This window comes from Gadus chalcogrammus, chromosome 11, assembly GCF_026213295.1.
Source record: "Gadus chalcogrammus isolate NIFS_2021 chromosome 11, NIFS_Gcha_1.0, whole genome shotgun sequence".
Taxonomy (NCBI): domain Eukaryota; kingdom Metazoa; phylum Chordata; class Actinopteri; order Gadiformes; family Gadidae; genus Gadus; species Gadus chalcogrammus.
Window position 1 is genome coordinate 24545027 of NC_079422.1, and position 12123 is coordinate 24557149.

At 42.3% G+C, this 12123-nt stretch overlaps 3 protein-coding genes across 6 annotated transcripts in view; 1 reads left to right on the plus strand and 2 right to left on the minus strand.

Annotated features, from left to right (window-relative positions):
- Positions 1 to 3426, minus strand: part of kntc1 (kinetochore associated 1) — a 34622-nt gene extending 31196 nt beyond the window's left edge. The window contains exons 1-11 of one of the 2 annotated variants that reach the window (XM_056602485.1): positions 3356 to 3426; positions 2836 to 2982; positions 2332 to 2452; positions 2075 to 2190; positions 1711 to 1789; positions 1400 to 1477; positions 1280 to 1314; positions 1086 to 1196; positions 494 to 587; positions 194 to 246; positions 10 to 122 (exon numbers count right to left, since the gene is read on the minus strand). In XM_056602485.1, the coding sequence (XP_056458460.1) occupies positions 10 to 122; positions 194 to 246; positions 494 to 587; positions 1086 to 1196; positions 1280 to 1314; positions 1400 to 1477; positions 1711 to 1789; positions 2075 to 2190; positions 2332 to 2452; positions 2836 to 2967 (932 nt within the window). In that variant the 5' untranslated portion in view covers positions 2968 to 2982; positions 3356 to 3426. Of the gene's footprint in view, positions 1 to 9; positions 123 to 193; positions 247 to 493; positions 588 to 1085; positions 1197 to 1279; positions 1315 to 1399; positions 1478 to 1710; positions 1790 to 2074; positions 2191 to 2331; positions 2453 to 2835; positions 2983 to 3259 lie in introns of both variants that reach the window. The other variant, XM_056602484.1, reaches the window with a different exon arrangement.
- An 869-nt stretch (positions 3427 to 4295) lies between these two features.
- rsrc2 (arginine/serine-rich coiled-coil 2) lies at positions 4296 to 10577 on the plus strand. 2 transcript variants are annotated; one of them, XM_056601816.1, is made up of 10 exons: positions 4296 to 4434; positions 5025 to 5162; positions 5548 to 5588; positions 7228 to 7445; positions 7699 to 7824; positions 7923 to 8063; positions 8174 to 8259; positions 8453 to 8721; positions 8861 to 8950; positions 9062 to 10577. In XM_056601816.1, exons 2-10 carry the CDS (start codon positions 5087 to 5089, stop codon positions 9242 to 9244), a joined length of 1230 nt encoding a protein of 409 aa, XP_056457791.1. In that variant the 5' UTR covers positions 4296 to 4434; positions 5025 to 5086; the 3' UTR covers positions 9245 to 10577. The 2 variants fall into 2 exon arrangements, with proteins under 2 accessions (XP_056457791.1, XP_056457792.1); XM_056601817.1 differs by having other exon boundaries at positions 7923 to 8039.
- Positions 9843 to 12045, minus strand: si:ch211-110p13.9 (uncharacterized protein LOC562347 homolog). Of its 2 annotated transcripts, none has more exons than XM_056601819.1 (4): positions 11723 to 12004; positions 11305 to 11404; positions 10989 to 11122; positions 9843 to 10901 (listed from the first exon to the last, which is right to left on the minus strand). In XM_056601819.1, the coding sequence occupies exons 1-4, from the start codon at positions 11840 to 11842 to the stop codon at positions 10101 to 10103; spliced, it is 1155 nt and encodes a 384-aa protein (XP_056457794.1). In that variant the 5' UTR covers positions 11843 to 12004; the 3' UTR covers positions 9843 to 10100. The 2 variants fall into 2 exon arrangements, with proteins under 2 accessions (XP_056457794.1, XP_056457793.1); XM_056601818.1 differs by having other exon boundaries at positions 9848 to 10901; positions 11275 to 11404; positions 11723 to 12045.
- Between the last annotated feature and the right edge of the window lie 78 nt (positions 12046 to 12123).

Here is a 12123-nt window from a genome sequence, read left to right on the forward strand (position 1 = left end):
GATACGTACGCCGTCAAGGGGGTGGAGTCACACCCGGTGGACAGTAGGAAATCTTGAATGGGGTCATCCGGTGAGAACCAGATCATAACCAGGAAGTGGAGATCCCAAAGGCTGAGTACATCCTGATAACAACACCATCCAATCAGAGTCCAGGAGAGAGCCAACATGAGAAGACACTAAATAGATTACTCACCTCTGTGTCTTGAATATAGATCTGATTTTCCGCCACCACCATCTTCTTTATGCCTGCATTAAAAAGGGTAAACATGATTTCTCTATCGACTTTTAGACATTTTTTCCCCTTTACAAACCTGCATTTTAGAAAGATTGACTCATGGCAAAACACATTTTAGATAAATCTATTTAATTACCAACACCATTGGATGAACTCAATATAGAAAGGTTCCAAGTACTCATTGGTACATCGATATACGTCCAGCGTATATACGACCAGAGACCGATACCTACAGAGGACCTTCTGTGTGTTAGCTACCTGGGATGATGCTGCAGTCCAGAGTTTGGCTGTGGCACATCGTAGAGTTATCCGGGCCCACCGTCCAGTGGGTCAAGACGTTGTCTGTATCCCCCTGTGAAACGTGTATTTAGATGTGAACCCTACCTTGATAAGAGGTTAAGCCCTCTGCATCGATACAGAGGTATGCGGCAGCTATACCCATAAGAAAAACCAAAACTGGCTTTCAAAAAGTATCTTTCAACCATTATGCAAAGCAGAAAATCTGGATAGTAGGTCGGGTCGGAAAAAAATACACGGGGCATTCTGAAAAATTCTGGATTTTATGTTTGATTGTGAGAATCTACTGCCTACTTCCAAAGTAAATAATCTCCAAAAGTGTTACCATTGGTTTATTGTACCAAAAGTGTTACTATTGGTTGATTGCCCATTCACAAATGGTGTTGCAATCCTAATTGTGTCTCTTTCAGAGGAAGTGGTTTGATGTTAAATGTAAAATTGTTGGGAGATTATTATTATTATTTATTTTTGAAAACATATATACTGTACATCATATTCATCACATAAGTAATGCTTGGCCCTTGATTACTGATTACAGATGGAAAACACTTACCCCGACCAATAAGTGGATGTCACAGTTTAAAGTGAATAACAAAGCCGTACTACATCCCTCTTCATGGAACTCCTCGGTGGAGCAGAAGTCGATCTTGATACTTGACTGGACCTGAAAGTGTGTCACCTGGTTAGGGATATGTCCCCGTGGAAACAAATGTCTCTGGTCCAAAAGCGGCCAATGAATTCACATACCTCTTTCAAGATCACAAAGTCCTTTGTGTCAAGGGCTATGAGGGTGAAAACAAAGACATGACTCAGCACAGATGGATCACAAATCATTTCAAACATTTTGTGAATGTTTCAATTCCTCACCTTTTTGGATTTTCTCTAAATGTAGATTTTTGATGTGGAAAAATCCATCCTTGATGAGGAGGAAAAGATGATATATCCCTGCAAACACACGTTTGGAAAAGACGATTTAAAGCAAATTTACGCTGTGATGCATGTCTAAAAATAAAAATGTCTTTCAGAGGGCTGTGTTCCTTTGATAACTGATAACCTAAAAAGGAACAGAATTGAATATCCTTTACAGTTACTTATATAATACACATGTGTCATATTGTTTTCTCCATTTGGTTCTCGAGGGCAGAGCTCCTCTGGCTACAGGTGTCCAGACATCATACCTGAGGATTTCTTATCCTCCTCAATGATGAGGTGAAGGAATGTTTTCTGGAGTATGTTGGACGGGCTCTGCACCAAAGCCTAGGGGGGGCAGAATATAAGGAAATCAGCATTCAAACATCCAGGACCACTTGGCTCCCATCAGTGCGAGGATACATCTTCCAAATATATTCTAACACAATTTCTAATCTTAATGGAGAAAACCCTTGGGGGGAAAACGAATGGGGCAGCGGAAAAACTATTGCCCAGCGAGGAAGGGGGGGATGGAAATAACTTGGCCTCTCTATATACATGAGCTCCATTTGATACGAGACACTATATTCAAACACAATTGTAAGTCCACATATATAGGGCTCTCATACATACCCTGGTGAGAAGGATCCTCTTCTGAGGAACATAGATCAAATGGAGATTTCCCACTCTTTCGCAGACCACAAGGAACTGGCCCTCCAGACACACATCCACAGCATCCACCTCAGTTTCTGGAAAATACGTTAATTAATTAATCATTCATTCATTATTTCTTGATGGGTAAGAAAAATGTAAAATTGCATCAAAATAAACAAACAGCGATTGCATCTTTTACACCGCTGACTTAATACACTTTTGTGGTTGGACATTACCAAAGTCAAGATGAAGAAGGATGGTCTGGTAGGTCTGGTCAAACAGGATGACCGTCCTGTCAGCCACGACAACGCTCCAGTTTGACCCGCAGGAGGAGTAGAGATAAGGCTTATGCTGCTTCTACATGACAGAAAACATATACCTTCAATAAGTTATTTTTGTATGTGTTCAGCGACTAATTTAAAACATTACATTTTACATTACATTTACATTTCGGGCATTTAGCACACGCTTTTATCCAAAGCCACTTACAATACGTACATTTGTCAGAACAAGTAGGAAGAATATAACGCCGTCGGTACAGTTAGGATGTTCATAAAACAAAGTGCAACAACACGAACATGTAATCGAACCCGACTTTACTCATTGTTTACTCTTGAATTGGCATCACCTTCTTCGTACAGTAACGATATCACATGTCAACATATCATACTGCAATAATAGGGCGTTAAGCAGCCACAGTGACAGCAGCATCGAGATGAGCGAGGGGACATTGTTATTACCGCATCAGCCGTTGATATCTTGACCAATGTGTCCACTTGGTACAAGCCACTCCCGTTCTCTTCCTTTGACACATGGCCAAAACGGTAGTAGTTTGTGTCCTCGTTGGTCAGAAGTTCAACGTCGCTCCACATTGTCTCTCCCACCCACTAGATGAAACAAAACATGTAACGGGACATATCACCAACAACATGGTGGAAAGCCCCTTCGCTTGGAGGAGCAAGATTAGGAGCATTTATATACATCAATACGTGCCAGCATTAACAGCAAGTCACTAGCAATACTAAGAAAAGGGATAAATTATTTATAATGTTCAATCAGCGTTATTATGCGTATCTCTGGTGAAAACTGAACTGTCAATCAGATGTCTGACGTTAATCATGAACACAAAATATCAACATGACATATTCCTATCGCATAACTTACAACGCCGTCTTGAACTTGAGGTTTATTCGGATTTCTTTATAGAGCGGAAAAGCATTTCGATTTAATAGTTTACAATGTCGGCGACGAGTAACACACACTATTAACTTTATTCCTTTTCGGGCATCAAACAGTTCAGCCTCTGTTGGAATTTGGCGGGTAGGTTTGGTTCAAACCGGAAGTTCAACCCATGGTCATGCGCATCGAGGTGGATTTATAGACGACGCCTCAAGGGTTGCCAGATTGGATCTGTTCGTTCCAGGGGTTAGTTGGGTGAATGGGATTTATTCCAAAGTCAGGACGTTATCAAAGCGTGTCCACTGTCCATTCATGTGTTAGTCATGTTGTTAGTTACCGTATGTTGTTACCTCTACTTTTAGAAATGGGTGTCAATGGTTTAGCCTTTTTACACGATACACGTAATTACTAAATTATTAAGGCAAGGCAAGGCAACTTTATTTATATAGCACTTTTCCTACACAAGGCAGACTCAAAGTGCTTCACATATAAACATTGTCATACAATAAAATAATAGATAAGTAAAAGAAAACATATGCAAATAAATGGGTAAAATATAAAGTTAAAAATGCATTTTTGTATTAAAATAGAAAATAAAGGCAAAGTTAAAAAAGCTTTTTAGAAAGTGCAATGTATTTAAGATTTAGCAGAAAGCTAAAGTCTTGTTTTAAAGATGCTCCGAGTTGGGGCAAGTCTTAAATCCTCTGGGAGTTTATTCCAGCTATTTGTTGCATAGTAACTAAATCCTGCTTTCCCATGTTTCGTGTTTACTCTGGGGATAATTAACAGATTGGTCTCAGAGGATCTTAGTGGTCTAGAAGGCTTATGTAGTGGAAGCATATCAGTTATTAAGGATGATTTGAAAAATAGATGAAACCCGATACTAACTTTAAACGCATTTTTACAATTTAACTGAGATATTATTTTTGTATGATTTGTTCTAAAAATGTATTTCGGGCATATTAGTTATTATTATTTATTATTAGTTACATTATGTATCCTGGGGTTTGTGTGTTGATGTCTGCATCAAATCTGGCAACCAGGACCAGATCAGCTGAGTTCCTGAATCAGTCGCCCCAGCTAGCTGCCGCTGCTCCAACTGATCTCTCGTTGGCCCGGGCGTACATATTTTCATTGCAAGCATCGAGTTTCTTCAGTAGGTAAGCTGTTCACTGGATACATCGACGTAAACATCAACGAAACACCAAACGAACAGCGACGATCAAGCTTAAAATGATGCGACTTTTTCTTAAAGATGGCGTCTAACTGGATGTAGGGACGGCTAGCCTCCAAGCTAGCTAAACCAGGCTATACTCTCTTTAAAATTGCATGTATTTTGAAATGATCGATTAGACAAATAAAATATGAGTCGCAGAATGATATGCAAAAGCATTGGATTGTATGACGGACTCACTAAAACGGTGCATGGAAAGTTTTTTGAACCAAAATAGATTTGCGCATTACAACTCACTCCACATCGGGTCGACTTGAATCGATTAAACGGTATGTTGATCTGGATTAAAGCATAATGAGTCGAGTCAGGGTCGATGGGAAGACACTAACCATTTGGTTACATTATGAGTACTTCATCTGTGAGGTCATTGGCTTCTAAGATAACGGTATACCCGACTGATACAGACGATGTATACGGTGGGATTAAGGGGCTGTAGGCCACAGACCAGAGCTTGATGCTCAGTGGAGGAACTTCCTCGCTCACGATGGACCATGCTGATCTGACTGTGTGTTTCAGGTGAGCGTCTCGGTGCACGGCCAGAGCAGAAGCCGTCTGCTGTCCGCTCCAACCCTCTCAGCATGGAGTCGTCCAAGTCTCCGCGGAGCTCCAAGCATCACCACTCTCGGTCCAGATCGCGATCCAAGGACCGAAAACGTCAGTATACTAGACCTCACTGTCTTTTTTTGTGTATTATTTATTATAAGTTGCATTTACATTTAGGGCATCTAGAAGATTCTTAGCAAAAGTGACTCATAAGTACATACGTCAGAAGAAAGAAACAACAATATATCAGGATGTTCATAGAAACAAGTGCCAAGCACTTGCTCCAAACTATAGCTACTGTTTAAGTTGGTACTACTATCCAATGTGACTTTTTTATGATCATGTACTTTAATAATAATAGTGTATTCACGTTAGAGAGTTTTGGGGGCCTTCCCCAGCTAGTGAGACAAGATACTTGATCTTAACTATGCATACTATGATATTGTAGATGCACTATTACCTACCCGGTTTTAATTTAAAATATGAATGTTTTCAGGTGACCGAAAGCACAGACGAAGTCGCAGCAGGAGCAAAGAGGTAATTCTTCATTTGATTTGTTCATTCTAGAGAACATTAGAAGTAGTTTCATTCTTTTTATATTTGTGCTTCCGGTAAGTATGGATATTTTGTTCAGCCGAGTGTTATCCAGGTCAAACATAAGTTATGGTTTCTTAAGGGAAATGTGCCTCCTGACAGTTGAAGAAGCCTTATTTTTGTTACACCTTTATTGAGATCTCCGGAAGCTTCCATTTCTGTGGAACATTTTGGATATGTCAATCATTGTAGACACATTGTATGGTGAAGAGCAGATTACTTCTGTAAAGACTCCTTTGTGTAGATCGTATGATAACATTTCTACAATAAATCGTACTCAGCGTGCTAATGCACGAAGAGATTCTGAACAGAAGACCCTCCTGACATAGCAAAATTATATGTCTTCTTCGGGGACAGGTAATTATCTGCCATTCAAACTCCTATTTGCCTTACAGAATTAAGTCAGACATGGCATTAACCCTTGCATCTTTTTCACCTAGTGATGGGCGTAATTCATCAATTATATATTTTTTTCGTTTTCAATTGATAACATTTAATTTCCACAACAGGAATAGAATGGATTTATTTTGCTCGTTTCCTTTATTTGGTTTTGGATAAAGTAACAGATGTTGTTGACCTTTTTAATGCCATGGTATATATGAATAATTAATCAAATCATCACATGGATCTTTCTATCCGTACAAAAACATAGCGAGCCGCTGTGCCTAGAGTAAACATCATCCTTTCAAAGGAGGCCATGAGCCTAAATAATTAAAATAGGCCACAGTGTGGTATCATCAGTTAGTCGGATTTATGTTATAATTTCTCTCTTATAATAAATGGTACATTAATTTAAAGGAAAAGTTAGATGTCTTTATTTTTGTGTTTAAAATGAACGATTTATTTTGTCTTTAAAATGTGATCAACCGATTAATTAAAATGCCCATCCCTATTCGAATCCTGCACTGTATTAAATCCAAAAGATTTAGGTTTATTTAGGTCCTTTGTAATATAGGTAAACTAGTACAGTCAGTGATTTGCCCAAAATATTATGTATATATTAACATTATAAAATGCTCCACTCAAGCTGTTATCAAATCGATAAATACAAATGGATTAAAATGGCTTTCGTGAGTCTTGCTAAAGCTCAGAAATAATACGACATAGTACATATGGCTGTACCATAAAAGGCTACTAGTCTAATTATTGTTCAGAGAGCCTTGAGTAGACTCCTCTGCAAAATTCATTATAATACTGCATAGAATATGATAAAGGCCTGAGATACAGGAATCAATTTCCATATTAATTATGAGAAGGAGAAAAGTGTTATTACAAGTAAACTAAAGGCACACGCTCATACGAGTGTACCGTTGCTCCATCACGTGAAGGGAATATGTGTTCAGTATCGGGGTCAACTTGGAAAATGCAGGCGGGTACAGCCCTACATACAGACAGAGCATTCAGATTAGGTCTGTGCGGGGACCGGGGAAAAAAATAGATTAATTCAGCAAATCAGTGTTTCATAGGACAGGGCGTTGCTTCTTCAAGTCAACATATGATGCGTATCCTATGCCCTAAGCCATGGTACTAACTCTCTTTGTTGCACTATTTTCCTGAAAGAGACAACTTCTTCTTAATACAGGCACGCAAGAGAGACTGTGAGAAGCCGACCAAGTCTCACAAGAAGCAGCAGGACGAGCAGGAGCAGAGCGAGCGGGGGAAGGACCGGCTCTCCGCCGAGAATGGCGAGGAGCGACACCGCCGCAAGGGAGACAGGAAGCCGTCCAGGGGGCGGAGCCACTCCAGGGGGAGGAGCCACTCCAGAGGGCGGAGCCACTCTAGGTCACACTCACGGGAAAGGTGAGTTGGGAAGGAGCCTTTTCTTGTTAGAATATTGTGATCGTTATTGCGATTTTGAGACCCGATATTTGTTGATTTTAGTTTTGATAAGGTGTCGCGAAGCTCGCCGATGGAACTGGGCCTTTTGTCTGATCGGCATTGTTAGGGCAAGAGCGCCTGCCGACTCTTATTTGGAGCCACTATACAGAGCGCAAAGTCACTGTTTCGCTTCGTCGTGGAGTTGAAATGCGAGGTTTTTTTTTCCTGCTTCCAGGCGGCACCGCAGCAAAAGTCGAGACAAGAAGAAGTCTCGCTCACGGAGTCGAGACAGGAAGCGAAAGGCCAGGTCGGGGTCCCGGTCGAAGCACCGCCACCGGAGCCGGAGCCGCAGCAAGAGCAGGTGGGCCACCAATGTCTTCAGAAGTGAGTGAGTGTGTGTGTGTTGAAGGGTTTTATGTCGACGTTTTACTGATGGTCTTCGTCTCACTTCCCCTCCAGGGAGCGGAAGAAGAAGAGCGAGAAAGTGCGCAGAAAGAGCCGGAGCAGGTCTGTAAGTCCGCCTGCCTTCCGGGGCAGAAACACAGCCATGGACGCCCAGGAAGCCTTGGCCAGAAGGTACAACAACAACTTGGAGGAATTGTGAGACTGAAGCCTAAACTCTTTTATTCCTTTTTCTACACGATTCATTGAGTGCCAATGCCGAGCGCATGGGCGGTTGAGCTGAAGCCTTCTCCCCCGTTTGCTTCCAGACTGGAACGGGCCAAGAAGTTACAGGAACAAAAGGAAAAAGAGATTCTGGAGAAACAACAGCAGCAGCAGCAGGAAGTGCCGAAAGGTGAGGACCCATTGTTCAACATGACCTGTGACAAGACATTGCCTGTATCAGAAATGTTGTTTACGTCAATGCACTTTTCTTAACCACTATTAAAGTAACTCCAAAGGTCAGTAGCAAGCAGGTTAACTGTCCAGGACTAGACTCCAGCCGGCATGCCTCTAAGCGGTTGGTTTCGGCCTCTCTTCCTTCACAGCGCCCACACCGTTGCTATGCAAGGCCGTAACGGCAGCGGCGCCCATGGCAACCCACACAGTGCTCAACGTAGCGGCCCTTCTGGCCTCTGGCACCCAGGTCACACCCCAGATAGCAATGGCGGCCCAGATGGCCGCCCTCCAGGCCAGAACACTGGCGGAGACGGGCATCGCCGTGCCCAGCTACTACAACCCCTCCGCCGTGAACCCCATGAAGTTTGCCGAGCAAGAGAAGAAGCGGAAAAAACTGTGGCAAGGAAAGAAGGAAGGGGTATGTTGAATTTTTTTCCATTTACTTTGCCCAGGTGCATGCTGTATTGGTACTGATGGATCTTTACAAAGGGTGTTGGTGCATCCTAACGCCATTGGAAAGTGTGAAGCATGATTTCTGTTTTGTTTTCTGTTTATAGGACAAATCCCAGACCGCTGAGTTGTGGGAGAAGCTCAACTTTGGCAACAAGGACCAAAACGTCAAATTTCGGAAGTTGATGGGCATCAAAGTATGTATTCCTGAGATGTATTGCAGTTTCCCTTTTTTTTTTTTTCGTTTTACTCTACATCCTTCTTAGGTACGCTTTAACGTTTGGTTTGCATCGCATGTGTTCCATTAGGACGAGGAAGAAGGCGAAACCTCCAAACCACTCAACGCAGAGGGTCTAAAGACGCTTCAGCAGCAAGAAGAGATGTTTAGAAACCTGGACGTTCAGTACGAAATGGCTCGCTCACAGACCCACACCCAGCGGGGCATGGGCCTGGGATTCACCACCTCCTTCCGTGGAATGGACACCATTTAGTGCAGGGCCTTCCCCACCCCCCCCCCCCCCGCCGTCCCAGTGTCTCTGATCATACACCGTCTGTCATCTAGCTGCCAGCTAGGTCTCGTATCTAGTGTGCAAGCTTGCATGGATGTCTCTTCTGGTTGTCATTTAGAAGCACCGATATCACCTCCTGGGACACGATGTAAATAGACAGTGTGTGTCACTGTCACTCTGTATAATGCCAGTTATGCTTGGTTGTTTTTTTGGGGGGGGGGGGGGGCGGGGCTGGGTTATTTTTTTTAACTTAAAATATATGCAATGTGATTGTTTGAATTGGAATATGGTTTAGGTCCGGTTGGTAGAGTTTCGATTCCATTCAGTTACCCAAAACATGTGCATCCCTTTAGGAAACGAGGGCTGAGCGGAATATTTTTGCTGCGTTTCTTCATGATGGATGTATAAGAACAAAAAACTGAAGTTGTGTTTAGTTTGTCAAATAAGAGACTGGAACCATTATGTAATACTTTCTGATCTTCAAATAAATCCTTTGTGTTCACAGGGGTATTTTCATTTGTTGAACTGAGGTAATGATGCATCACACAGCAGGAATTCTGTTAGAATTGATTTATATTTAAGTTTTTTGCAATTTGCAGAGCATGTATATGGGACCGCCAGAACAGTCTATAATTTAAATCCATAAAGGGACCAGACACTTTATATCTAAAAAGTCACTCATAAACCAATATATTTTCATTCTTGGTGCTGAAATGACTAAACCATCGATTAGTAAAGATGCTTATAAGTTAAAAGACTCAGACACAAACATGAGTTTATACAGTCATGAACCTTTTAATAAACCCAGCATTACTTCCTGTTCCAACAGTTCAGTCCTTCATCTACATATAAGGCTGGAGTAAAGCACGTGCGCTGCACCGGTTATGAGGTTGTGGTTTGCGAACTCAAGGATGAGGAGCAGGATGGGATACTCGCTGTGCCTCTTCGCCTGGTGGGCCTCGTCGCTCAGACCCATCCAGTGGAGCATCAGCGTCTGCATGGCCTCTGGGAAGAGCTCTGTGGCCAGCTGATCTGCAGGCGGCAGGTCGGTGATGCGCTCGATATGCTCCACTTTAAAGCTCTCCACCTTTTGGCTGATGCAGCTGTTGGCCCCGTGAAACCGCTGGCCGAGCCAGCACGCTACAGAGTTAAGTAAATGGCTGGAATACACAGAACCCCCACACACTGTTCCTAGCAGCGTTAGCACAGCCTGTGTTAGATGTTTTTCCTCCAGGTTCCCATCTAAACACCCGTCAATGCTGTCCAGGAGTAACAAAGCAGTCTTGAACTTCTGAGTGCAGTCGGCATTGTCTTCAGAACATCGTTTTTTCTCCAAGCTCTGTAGTCTCAATTTGAGGGAGGACAACGTGGTCTGGATGGATTTTAGCTGCGTCTCGAAGCTCTGCTCCTCTAAGGAACAGTAATTATGATCTGCTGAGGTATCGCCAGAGGAACCTGGGTCCGTTTGACTGGCATCCGCCGATTCTTCAACAACCAGACTCTGGTGGGGATTTAAAGATTCCTTATTGGGTTCTTCACCCATTTCAGGGATGCTATCGCCCACTTCAGAGTCAAGCCGGATACTGATGTTGTAATTCAATTCCAAAGGACTGTCATTTATCTGGGTTTTCCAGACATCCTAAAATAAATGGTCAACAAGAATAGTTAATAATAATTGTGATTAATGGTTACAGAGTAGATCAAAGTGGAACTCCATATAATGTACCTGTAACTTATCCATCACACTGAGCTGTTCTTGCTTACTATATAATTCAAAAGCTACTCGAAAGAGGCCTTGAATGCTGTAGAACCAGAGGCTGTTGGTGGTGGTCGGGACTCTCAGTCCATCAAACCTGAATGCTTCCAAACAGAAAACAAGAAAGAAAACATTTGTTCATCAGGGAGTTAAACATCTTGGCTATCACGTCTACCAATGCATCATCAAATGCAACCAATTGAGCCTAATAACCATTTAAAAAAGTATGCAATGCACCCTGCAGCGTTTCTATCACCTGGTGAAAAGGTCAGTTTTGTGGCATAACCTTTCTTTGCAAACTTGGCGTGGTATCTGGGGTGATTCTCCACGCGGATGTCTGTGTTTGAGAAGATATCTGCACCCAAGTAGAGAGGAACCAATGCACTCTAAAAAGGATATCACAGAGGAAATAAATAATTGGTGGTACAATTTCGAGTACGCCAATTAAATGTAGTTATAATGTGCCAGTATGATTTAATAACAACCTAGGTGATGGATTACAGTTTTTGATAAAGCAGGTACATTCAAATGCGGATAGAGTATGACATGATATGGGGATAACAACAGGGATAACTTCCCAGATATTTGAGTTGTCTCGTTGTTCATATCTGACGTCCATGTTTGACCTGATGATACTGCATTTCGATTCGTGGTGTCATGGTCATTCATTAATTACTCATGTATTTATACCACTCATCACTCACCTTCTTCGGACAACGTGTGAGCCGAAAAGATGTTGGATTTGCAAAGTAAATAAAGCGAATTTTCCTTGGGCCCACATCAAATTGTGGAAACGTTAACGGTGTGATAGACCAAGTGGACATTGTTTCCGGGTCAATCGCTTTCAGAGAATAACATAAACTATAACATTGTGTCAATACCCAAAATCAAAAGAATAATGGGATCGGAAACAATCCTGCAACTTGAACTAGTCTCTTCTGGTGGGGGATGTGGACAGCGTTGCCAGATTGGGCCAGAGCGCCACCGCAACTGTTTTCAGATTTGGCGGGAAATATGGCCCAATCTGGCAACATTGGATGTGGATGCGTTGACCTGCGTCGCTCCAGCTGCGTTGATTCAAAACCACGTGACATTAGTCTGTCCA